General features: G+C 36.9%; 1 protein-coding gene across 3 annotated transcripts in view; it reads left to right on the forward strand.

Annotated features, from left to right (window-relative positions):
- The window catches only part of SLC12A2 (solute carrier family 12 member 2), a 101,243-nt gene that overhangs the window by 36,576 nt on the left and 52,122 nt on the right, over window positions 1–12,545 (forward strand). For all 3 annotated transcript variants that reach the window (XR_012639584.1, XM_074953065.1, XM_074953066.1), the window contains exons 5-9: window positions 2,669–2,808; window positions 4,523–4,633; window positions 10,204–10,312; window positions 10,887–11,014; window positions 11,102–11,186. Coding sequence is in view for 2 of the 3 variants with exons in the window: in XM_074953065.1 (XP_074809166.1) it covers window positions 2,669–2,808; window positions 4,523–4,633; window positions 10,204–10,312; window positions 10,887–11,014; window positions 11,102–11,186 (573 nt within the window). In the remaining variant the exon portion in view is untranslated. The remainder of the gene's footprint in view (window positions 1–2,668; window positions 2,809–4,522; window positions 4,634–10,203; window positions 10,313–10,886; window positions 11,015–11,101; window positions 11,187–12,545) is intronic.

Consider the following 12,545-nt stretch of genomic DNA (forward strand, 5'->3'; position numbering starts at 1 on the left):
ACAAAAAAAACTCCTTTTGTGCCTATCCCACTTTTCATGATTAGACATACAGACAAAAATGCCACCATTGCAGAGCAAATAAGACACAGCAGGAACACCAACAACTGAACGTTAGCCTTGTCACAAGCATAAAATTGTCATTTAGCTGTTAAATGTGTCAATTCTAATTAACACTGTTCTCTTCTGTGTATTAAAGAGTAAAGCTATATTCTTGCTTCTCTTCTGGTAATAGTGCCATACCCTGTGTCTTGTAATAAGAAACTGTTTTTAATCTCAGAGCGCTAAAGTACCTTACAGATAATAAAAGAACCAGAGTGTAGTTTACAACCCATTTACATATATTAATCTTTCCAAACCTAGAATGTAGACTCTAGGATTTATTTTTAAATCTATTCCTTCTCTTCCCCCATCTGATCCCTTTAGGCACACGTAGTTAATATTTCCTAGTCTGAAGTTGACACGTTACTGGATTCAGAATATGAGATCTTCAACTTAAAACATCCATTATCTGCAACTCTATGAAATTAATGGAGTTTTGCTCTGTATTTCCCCATACCTCCAATTATGTGTTGAAATGGAAATCTGAGGATTTTTTCCTTGCAAAAGTTGTATTCTTTAAGTGGGATACAGGTTGGGTTTTTTTGTTTTTCATTTTTTGTTTTTTTGGGGGTTTTTTTGTGTCCAAGTAAATGAAACCCTATATAAAAGGTTAGATTATTGTTGTTGAAAGACATAAAAGAAAAATTTTCAATCGGAGGTCAGTATTAAAATATAGAAATATGACATGCAAAGGCTACCTTTTGCTGATAAGGCCAGTATAGGAAGATATCATTAAGGGAATGTGTGTTGTTTGCCTGCAGATTTATTCTTAAACCATTGAGCAATTTTTTTTTTAAAAAAACATACATTTCTGTAGTGTCAAATTTCTTTAAATTGCTGTTTTTTTTTTTTTCCAGATGTTACTCTTCCATCTAGCCTCCAATGCCCCATTTTCTGTTTAAAAAGTTTTTGTGCATGGAAATTAAGACACCGAGAATATATTTCAAACTGGATAATATAAAAAAACAGTTTTTAAATTGAATAGTCTTGTGGCTGTTATGACATTCCCAGTGCAGTACAATCATTCCCTTGACCTCATTTGAAAGCTAAAGAAACTCCAAATTGTATAGACTCGAGATTTGTCATAAGACAAAGGATTTTATCAGATATAACTGTTTTCAGTGTTCATTCTTCTGGAATTCATATGTTAATATACTGTTGTACTTGGATTTCTTGTATTTGTGAGAATTTCTTTTTTCTAGCCAGGTAACAATTATAACCCAAGAAATAAGTCATTCTGCACAATTGGTTTGACTACTTTCTATCAAGTTGTGTGCTATACCAGTCAATATTTATTTCCGGCATTTCCTATAGATTCTACCTGTTTAATACTAGAGAACTAAAGGGCTGTCTGACTTTTTAACAGATCTTTTAGAAATTCTTTCTTATTGCAAATTAGGAGATTTTCACTTAATGCCACATTTTGAAAATCTAGAAAGATATGCCCAGACTTGTCAGGTCCATAGCTGGCCTCAAAATTATAGCACTTAGGTTTTGAGTACAAAATGAAATTTCTGAGAACGTACAAGTAAAGTTAACTTAGTTGGAGTTAAAATTGATGGATGGGGAAGGCCAAAAGAAATGTTGAACCATGTTTTAGTCCCAAATGATCTTTATAATGAAGATTCTTCAAATTTTCATGTAGTGCAAACTTGCTGAAATCTCACGCAATGGTTACATTTTGAAGAACTTTTTTAGGATTAATGATCTGAAGTTGTGCTTCCTAATTGAAATTTTTTTTAGATATAATATTGCAGAGAATTCCCTGAAGATCTGTCATCTTTTTAAAATGATTATAACCTCCAGTTTTTGATAGGAATGAAGCTTCATGTGACTGTTAGTAGCCAAAACTACTCCTTTCAGAATGGCCATCTCTTGTTGTTCCCAGTGGGCGTAAAGCCAAGCTGCTTTCAGGGTAGCTCTGAACAGCCTAGGGAGCAAGTACTTTGTAGCATGTAATAATTGAAACAAAATAGTATTTCTTGACTATATATGCATATTTATGCTAATCTAGAGCAATGTATCTGATGGATTATTTAAAAAAAATCAAACACCATACCAAATATGGATTTACAAACAAGTCATAATTTTTTCAGTGCATGTTAGAGGCACAAGTCCTCACTGAGGAAAAGTCTACTTCCATGTTATCTATAGGTAAAAGTGTGTCTAAGTAACAAAACATGCAATCTGCCTCCATCCTTCAAAATAGTTTCGCCTGTTCAGACAAGCAAGCATCTGTAAAATTCCAAATCAGTTGTGTGCTTGAATAATAAGACTGACAAAGCATTTCTGGTGAATGCATGTCTCAGGTGATGATGTAAAGCACCAGGTTTAAGTAATTTTAGTGACTTGGGGAAGTATAATCTCTAGATATAAGTTGTCACTATCTGTTACATACTGAGTTTTTGAACAGAAATAAGGAAAGTTGTTGAGATTTGTTATTTGTATTATCATAGTGCCTAAGATTTAAGAATTTCCTTGCTGCTAGTGACTTTCTTGCCCACATGAATAATTACAGCTCTGTTGGTGTCCAGAGTTCTAAAGCATTTTCATATCATTTTGTCTTTAGGAGGAGCATATTATTTAATTTCCAGAAGCCTGGGACCTGAATTCGGTGGCGCAATAGGCCTAATCTTCGCATTTGCTAATGCTGTTGCAGTAGCTATGTATGTGGTTGGTTTTGCAGAGACAGTTGTAGAACTGCTGCAGGTAAATAGATTGCATTTGCTAATCTGTATGACTACCCTGACTTTATGCTAATTTTTATTAATTTGGTTAACAGCAGCATGTATTGATACAGTTTTAGGATGTGCTACATTATTACTTTTCATATTAATACACTGTTGAATGATGACATTGTTTGATATTAATAAATTTATTTTTTGCATTTTGCCTTTTTAGAGTGGGACTAAGCTAAAATTGTAATAAAAATCAAATTGACAGTTTAGAAAAAAGGCTGATGAAATATGAGTTACTAATAAGCATTTTGTTGTTGTCAAGCAGTCCTTTTAAAGCTTAAAATGTATGGTTGTCTAGTAGAATGTTCCCAAGCTTCTTTTAAAGGATCTAGAAAGATTTAAAAATGGGCAGAAAATAATAGAATGAACTTAACTAAAAATCACAAGTACGATCTCATTTCCCTGGGACAGAAGTTGATTGAGAAAAATCATAAAATTCATGCTTAATGAGAAGAAAAAACCTGGAACGTGGTAATGTAGGTAGAGACTTGGGAGTAATACTGAACATGTCTGTACAGCAATATGGCAGCAAGAGAAGACCAGTGCATTTTCTGGGTTGTATACACAGGGGTATCAGTACACATAGTGACAGGGAGCTTATATATAATCAATCTCTCTCTCTCTCTCTCTTTCCTGTGATATAACCACACCTGGCATATAATAGATTATTCAGTTTGGGGAAATACATTACCATAAAACTATTGGCAAATTGTATGTAATTCAGATGAGTGACAGCAATGATTAAGGGTTTAAAGAGCTAAATGTATATAATTTGGCAAATAACTGCTAAAGATGCTGGGGTACATAAATCTACAAATATTTGAAAGGTGTAAACATTAAGGAAGAAGAGTTGTTATTCACAGTTGTATGAGAGGAGTGGGCTGGGGGTGTAAATGTTCCTTTTCTTAATGCCATCTGAATAGCAGCAAGGATTTTCCAATTCTAAATTGTATTAGTTTTTAGAATAGTCTATGAAAGGAAGTGGTGGAGGTTTCTTTGCTGGGGACATTTAAAACTAGTAAAAAAAAAACCACACACACCCCTAGATACTTCAGAACCTTTGTAAATGTAATACAAAGGATGATCTTGCATTGGTAGGAAGATGAGTTAAGGTTTTCCTTCATCTCTAGCTGCTGCTGTGTCACACAGGCTCTCGTACATTCAGAAGTCGGGTGTAATATAGAGTTAAGTGATGGTAATTGAGTACTTAGACATATTACTAGAAAAAAGCTACTACTAAAGAAGTGCCAGAAGAAAAGCTCTAGAAACAGTGAACCCCCTATCTACAGAGCAGTTATATCATGAAGAGCAGTAGTGGCACGGCATTGTGGAAGGGTTTGCGCTGTCAGCAACGAGTAACTTGTGAATGTTAGTTCTGTGACTGGCTTCTTTATGGAGCCTGTCAATAAGGTTGCTGGCTGATATCCCTTCTGTTGGTTGAAAGCAGTCACTGCCTGTTCACTCATTTTCATGTGAATGGGGCCATTAGCTATTTCATTTAAGCCTCTGAACAATCCTCAGCTGGTCCTATTTTTTGCTTACCGACATCAGCAGGTTTGAACCAATGGTATAAAAGTAAACTATTTTTATTCACTTTCTAAACCACTACTCCCTCTACATTGTGTAGTAGGAAAAATACATTCTGCACTGTATGTAATTGTCTTTAAAATTTGTCCTTCTTCTAGGAAAATGGTGCACTTATGTTGGATGAGATGAATGACATCAGAATTATAGGAGCCATCACAGTACTTATATTGTTAGGTATCTCTGTAGCAGGAATGGAATGGGAAGCAAAAGTAAGTAACTATGACCTAAAATTTAAAATTTGACACTACTTGTATGAAGACACTAGAGGAGCTCATATAGTTGTATTATGTATGTTCTGTTCCAGATTCTGTTACTTTTTAATGTACATTTATACTTTAGTACACACCTCTCTCTGTCTGTCGGAAATAAAAAGAAGAGGCCATGGATATAGTTTAAATAGGTCATAAATGTATTCAGTTATTATGTCTGAGAGTACCTGGCAACAAATTGTAGAGTGTAGGAAAGAGGGGTTTGGCTCCTTGCTGTTTCTTCAGTTCCTTTAAAGGGGGCCAGGAAAAGGAGGGGGGCCAGCTCTCAGCTGATGAGATGTAGGAGCCCCCAGCCCCTCTTACTCAGCTCCCTTATGGGAAGCTTTACTTCAAATCCTTTTCCAATCCATTTTATCCAATAACTGTATCCCTTCCATCTATACTGAGTACCTGCACTGGACATCTGCCACAAGTTTTACATATTAATTGCAACATTACAACCTAACTTCCCTATTCCAGTGCTCTGAGTCCTAGACCAGCTGTGGGAAAGGAAAAAATACCCAACCCATCCCATGTCAGTGAGAGGAAAATTTCCTCCCTAGTTCCCAAAGGAAAGGGGCAACTAGCATAATGCCCACAATGGGTCAAAAGGGAACAGAGTTCTTTTGGCTAGTACAAAGAGTGGGTGCTGCAAGCCCAATCCTGGTACAGAGGGTATCTACCAGCCTGCATGGGTTATAAATATCTCCCCACTTTTCCAGACAGCAAAAAGGGCAGTTCAGTGACCTAGTCCTAACCTGGCCCCAACTGTTTCCTGCCCTTCCTGTACATACTTGTAATCTTTCCCCTATTTACCCACCTGCTGTAAGGGAGCTCTTAAAGGGGAAACACCCCTTCAAGCTAGCCAGAGAGAGATCCACACACATAAAGGTTTACAGTCAGCATATAATATGGATAGTGTCCACAACTCAGTAGATAATGCAGTTAGGTAACCACATAAATTGTCCTCTTTCTCTCTCATTGGAGAGCTATTAATCTGGATGTTGTTCATGGGTTTAGACCTGCTCAGTCTACTACAGTGAAATTTAGGTTCCCATCTCCTCCTTCTGCCTGACTTTTTATATTCCTACTGCACCATACTCTGATCTTAGCTTACATTCCCTCCACCTGAAAGAGCAACTTCAGACCCACTGATCTCTACAAACATTTGCAATGGAGTGAGAATTTTCTTTGAATGCTGGAAATTTCAAATGAACTAGATTTTTGGTAATTGGAAGACCAAGTTTCCTTTTAAAGATAGATTGAGGATTCTGTATGCTGAATCTACTTTCATACATGTGGTGGGGCAGTTGCTGTGGCCTGCCCTAGCCCAGCTTGCCACTTTTACCACATCTTCTACTAGATATGTCTGAGAAATTTAGCACACCTTCTACTTTGCTTGTTCCCAGTGTCCCTTCTGTATGCCTCCCCACAGTGTCAGTGCAGCCTAGCCACCTGCCATTTTAATATCTTCCCTGAATCACTCAAGAAATGAATTGATCTACATTCTTAACCACAAAAGATCTCAAAAATCATATCTTCCCTCTTATGGTAGGTGATCAGGTCATCATTATTGCCATTTTCTATAACTAAGAATTCACAGGAAACATTGTGTTGATGTACATATTATTTGGCATATCCTCATTCCTGACCCTGTTATCCAAGCTGATGTGATCTTTATAGTCCAGATGAAGAAAGAGGGTATCCTTAGTACATTTAAGTGCATTTTTTAGCAGTAGGTTATCCAGGGAAAGGGAATGTCTCTCCAGGTAATCCAGTAGCAGTGCCAACAGCAGTTCACAAAGAACTTAAACACAAAACAGAACCTCAAATTCTTAGTATGTTCTCTGGATGTTGCCAATTTTTGAGCTAATTTTTTGAGCACTTCATTTCAATTTCTATTGAAAAATAGTTTTATTAATGTATATAAATGAAGTTTATAATCATTTTCCAGTACTCTGCTCAGGTAGTCTTCAATGTTTATTGTTTTATAGGTTTCAGAGTGGTAGCCGTGTTAGTCTGTACTTATTCATGTCGGTGTTGTGCACGTACAAGTCCAGTGGACAATGCTGAACTCCTAAATCTTTACCATTAACTTGTTTCAGTCTCTGTTAGTGCCTTCAAAGTAATCGGCAAAACTTTTGAAGCCATCATACTAAAATATCTAGCAATATTTTCACATTGCACAGCAAAAATAACTGGACAACAATGGCTCATGGTATATGCATGCCCACATAGTGTGTGTGTGCCAACGAGAAACAAACTTGAACCACCAGACCACTAGAATATTTCTTTTCCTGGAGGAACAGAGCCTGCCTGTCAGAGCAACTTGCACCCTGGGCATGACTTACCTTACGGCCAATTGGCTCAGTTACCAGAAGGAGGCAGCAGACAAGTGGGAGCTAAACTAAATATTTTGATGATAATCTGCTCTCCAAACACTTTTTTCATCTAAATTTATATGCAACTTAAAACAACAGCAAGGTACTAATATTTTGCTCTGAATAATGGCATTCTGGAGCATGGAAGACCACTTGTGTGGGTGGACATCCATCTGCTAATTCACAAAATGGTTTGAAAAATGCTGTAATCCTGATCACACCACACTGACTTCACAGATTCTAGTTCCTTAGGCTAATAAACATGGCCGATAGCAAACTCCAGAATCTGTTTCTGAATGCTTTGCTTTACCTTGAGCCCTAAATCCCTTTGATGGTCACAGATTGATATTCCAGCTTGAGAGTGTAAATCACAAGTATGGGTACCTTTTGAGTGGTACTCTAACTTTCTTTTCAAATCTCTAAAATCTAGAGCTAGGAAGAGCATTTGGTAAAAATCATTTACATGATATGTAGACCTTGGCCTAAATCCCCTCAGAATCTGTTGGAGAAATCTAACTTCTTATGGATGGCCTCCCTGAGGGATTAAACCCTGTTTACCTAAAGTTTCAATTCTCCATCATTGGGGTTGTTAATCAGAGTTGTAGCAGCAGACAGCTATTCCCCCCCCCCCCCCCAAACCCTGTTGGTTTGTCAATCTTGCACAGGGGAGACTAATAGAAACATGGAACTGTAAACCTTTTTCTGCAGACCCTTTTTATATTCTCCTAGTTCAGTGCTTCCCAAACTTTAACAACCTGTGAACCCCTTTCACTAAAATGTCAAGTCTCGTGAACCCCCTCCTAAAAATGAATATTTCCAGGGATTTTCTCCTTTACCCGAGTATAAATTATAAAAGCAGTGATCTTGGAAATATAAAATTTGTTTTTATAACATGCTTATTACACACTTTATTTATTATTATTATTATTACATTATGAAAAAAGCAACACTCTTCCAAGATCACACTTTCGTAGCTTGTATTACTTAGAAGAAGCCTGTTATAAGACAAGGCTCCTATGCTTCTTCAAGGAGTATCAGACGTGAAACAGCATGAAGGTATTTAAGCAGCCAACTCAGAGTTCCTCCTTTCACAAGCATTCAGGTCTTGAGCAGTCCAGGCAAACAACGCATGTTACAACAAAGCTTAAACTTGTTCTTCTTCATAATTTTAAAAACCACACTAGCTGCCTATTTAATTTTAAAAACATCAAAAAATAGCCACTTCCCTTTCCATTTCTTATAAGGAGTCTTGAAGTTTAAATCTCCTCAGTATGATAGATATGCTCGCTTTGATCTGCTTAGCTCTTGGAAGTCCAGGGGCTCCATGCTGCCCGGGGTTCCTAGGGACAGCTCTGTCCGCCATTCAGGAATTTTTTCCTGAGAACCCCTTATAACATTTTGTGAACCCCCCAGGGGTTCATGAACCCCAGTTTGGGAACCACTGCCCTAGTGGATGCCTGGCCATATTTCAGTATAGCAGTTTAGTTCAGTTGTAAGGGTAAATGACTTGGGAGTTCTGTCTTATAAAATCCCATCTTCAGTTCTTCTGTAGAAGAACAGGTTATTTGAGGGCATGACCTGACTGTGTATGGACAGACAAATGAGTTGAAATGAGAGCCATATTTTCCTTACATATTCAGGTCCAAATATCATGAATAAACTTTGAGCATTGGATGTGAAGTGGACTCTTAAATTTGAGACTCCTCTTCTTGGCGATAAGATAAAATGATTACGTGCTTTTCATGGTTGGTTTGTAAGACCCCTCTTAGATAAACTAAAGTATATTCTGCAAAGAGTTTAATAAAGTTTTGGGCTGAAAAGCAAGACTTTGACCAATGAGACTTGCAGTCTGGCCACCTGAAATTTGAACAAAGCAAGCAAATAAATGTGTGTTTTTAAAAAAAAAAAAAAAAAAAGCAGTGCTCATTCTTCGTAGAGGGATTTGTTCCTTTATATTTGATACTTCCTTCTATAGGATTTGGCTTTTTACTACTCCCTGCTTCCCATGGGTAATGGCAAGACCAGTGGATACCAATGTATGAAAAGGAAAACTAGCTTCTATACCTGGAACTTTTATTTCTCATCATTGAACATATCGTTTGCAGTGGAGCAGGCCTTCTTTCTATATCAGATTGTTTGTAGGACTGATCTCCACAAACTTCATTTTTTTTTTTCTGTAGTGGTCTTAATTTTTTCAACTTAGTTTCTATAGCTTCAGTTTAGGATTTAACCTTCTGAAGTCCTCTCATTTTGCTGCAGCAATCAAGCAGAGGGGAGCCTAACACTGTGGTGGAATGAGTGGATCTTATCACATGACTGATTTCCAGCTCAGATTGTGTACTATGTTATGAAAATTCAAAGGGCACAGCAAACTGTTTGTTTTTCCCCTTTGCAATTCAACTGTTAAATTCCAAAACAGCATATTGCTGAAAACTTTCTCTTTTTGTCTGTGGAATATTTTAAAAATATAATTATTCAAACAATAGGAGTCATGATGCTGTCAAGCAGTTTGTGCCCCAAAATTGACTTTTTAAAAATCAAGTTTATTTGCAAAACTTTGTTAGAAAAATGAATGAAAACTCTTTTGAATTCAAGTCTTCCTCTCTACTTTTTGCAACCCAGTTATATTGCATGAGAATCAGAAAATCAACTAGTCTGAATTGATTGAAACAACTAAAGTAAAACCACTGTGCTTAACCTTGATTTTTCAGTAATATCAAGTGTTGAAATCTCACATAAAAAAACGTAATGATTATTAATTATTGTAGTCACTTAATCACTATTTATATACAGTGGCAGTTTGTAGGAGAATGTGTGGAGAAATCAATTTTTATTGCTTACATCTAGTTGTAGACATTAGTAAAGATCATTTCACCGTCCCAGACTATTAGGACTTATCTCTTTTTATTCAAGGCCAGTTTAATTCTTAACTTTGTCATAATTCTCCTTTTTAGAAATGTGTGAGTTCCTGCTCACTCTTCCTCCCTGTGTTTGGGTTTTTTTGTCCTGTTGTTTTCCACATGACTTATCTGAATGTAATAAGTGAAAATGGACTTACTTTAAATCTTTGTAACTTATTAGGACCAAGTCTTTTAGTTCACAGACTATATGGTAGATACTTGACTTTGATTGTAATTTTTAAAATTTCAGGCACAGATTACTCTGCTGGTGATCCTGCTACTTGCTATTGGTGATTTTATCATAGGAACATTTATTCCACTGGATAGCAAGACGGTTAAAGGTTTTTTTGGTTATAAAGGTATGCTATAACACTGAATATCTTGAATACAAACAGCTTCATAGAAAAAATGAGTTAAAATTCACGTTTTGCTGAAGTGTAGTTCTATGTTGCTGTACTTCTTGTATTTCAGTATTGCAAAGTGAGAGAGTTCTAACCCCAAAAAAGTTTCATTGTGGATAGCCCAGTTTTTCCTAATTCCTCCATACACTTTATGTATTCACATTCCTAAAACTTCTTTAAACCTGGTAATTTTCATCATTAGCTTCATTTAAATTGTATTCAGTATGTCAGAACTAGGTATTTTATTTTTATTATTACTTTAAGAGATTTTTCTGTTCTCTTTTGCTGACTTTATTATTTCGATGCTGGAAAGACATCGAAATAATAAAGACTTAGAGTTTCCAAGTATAAAATATTGCCATTTTAGACATTTCTGTAATTTTATATGCAAATGATATGATCTTGGTTCATGGTTAGTTTGACTGTTTTTATTTGCTTTCACGTAACTGCTTTAGGTGGAATTGGTAAATATTGAGATCCTATACAAATACAGTATAAGATGATAATTTTAAAAAATTCCTTTCTCTAACAGCTGAAATACTTACTGAGAATTTTGGACCAGATTTCCGAGACGATGAAACTTTCTTTTCTGTATTTGCTATTTTCTTCCCTGCTGCAACTGGCATTCTGGCTGGTGCAAATATCTCAGGTGATCTTGCAGTAAGTAGTATGTTGTTATATTACTGCTTAATGTACAGTTTGCATATTTACTTGTACTGCAAGTATTCATTTAAATGTTTCTTTCAGGATCCCCAATCGGCCATACCTAAAGGAACACTGTTGGCCATTGTAATTACCACATTGGTTTACATAGGAATGGCGATATCTGTAGGTAAATAGTTGATTTTTTTACTTATTAATTCCTGAGGTATGTTTTGCTGTAGCTATATTTTTAGCTTTATAGGCAGAATGTATAGTGATACCTATAACTAACATTTTTTGGGGGGAAATTCACCCAGATTTTACTGAGGTTTGGGATAACCCCCAGAAAATCATTATTTCTATATGCCGAGTAGAACTTGTCCTTAATGCTTTGAACATTTCATCTGCACTGGGCATGATCCAAAGCCTCACTGAGAAGCCACTCTTTTTATCCCCTCTTCCTCCTCTCCTCCTCCTCCTCCTCCCCCCGACCCCCCTTAATCTAGGGAATGGTCCACTGGGCTGGGAGTCTGAATTCAATGGAAGACCATGAGTTCAAATACCTGTTCTGTTGATTGGCCTTAATATTTCACAACACTAAATATTAAGCATATCATCACTTCTGGCAGAAAAAAAACCCAGGTTGCTCACATGGCAGACCCAAGTCTCATCTCCTTAGCTACGCAGTCTTTCAGAATTAATGTGTCAAATCTCTAGCTGCTGCTGCTGCTGCTCTAACCCTTGGTACCCTCCCATGTTACAGCCCTTTAAACTTCAATAACATTCTCATGACTAGCACATCTATGTAACTCAATGCCAAATTATTGTTGCTTTCTGGTGGCTGTTCCACATAAAGAATAATAGCCTATCTGCTATCTGTTTCTCCTTTTTAGATCAAGTAGAGTTCTGTGCTGTGAATCTGAATCTAAAGGTCTTGCGTTCAAACCCTTTTGATTATGTGATGGAGACGGTGAAAGTCAATAAGGGTCTGTCTACGCTGCATTTTAAAACTGGTGGCATGAGTTTCAGTGCCTGGGTCTGCAGACTCAGACTTGCACTATGATGCTAAAAACACCAGTGTGGATGTTGTGGCTTGGGCTGGAGTTCTGGCTCTGAAGCCAATCTTCCTCCCTAGGCTTCAGATCCCAAGCTCCAGCCTGAGCCCGAACGTCTGCATCGCTGTTTTTAGCGCTATGGCACAAGCCTCAGTCTGAGACTTGCTGTCGCAGGGTATGCCTACATTTCATTTTAAAACTTAAGTTTCATGTGATGATGGAAAAACATGAATTCCATCTCCTATTAAAACCAGGAAATTTAATACAAGACTTATATTAAAAGAATGTTATGTTAGCAAAACCAAACAATTAGGTTAAGAAATGCAAAAGTTATAATTGTCTATGCAAGGACCCTTGCCTCAGTCTGCATAAGGATGGGTGATGAATGAGGCAGAGCTTTGTGTAATCAATTAGGTGATTTGTCTGATGGACCACCCCCCACCCCCATCTCATTCCCTATACACCTTCCAACTTCTGTGAATGATGCAAGGGGA

This window comes from Natator depressus, chromosome 5 (assembly GCF_965152275.1).
Source record: "Natator depressus isolate rNatDep1 chromosome 5, rNatDep2.hap1, whole genome shotgun sequence".
NCBI classification, from domain to species: Eukaryota; Metazoa; Chordata; order Testudines; family Cheloniidae; genus Natator; species Natator depressus.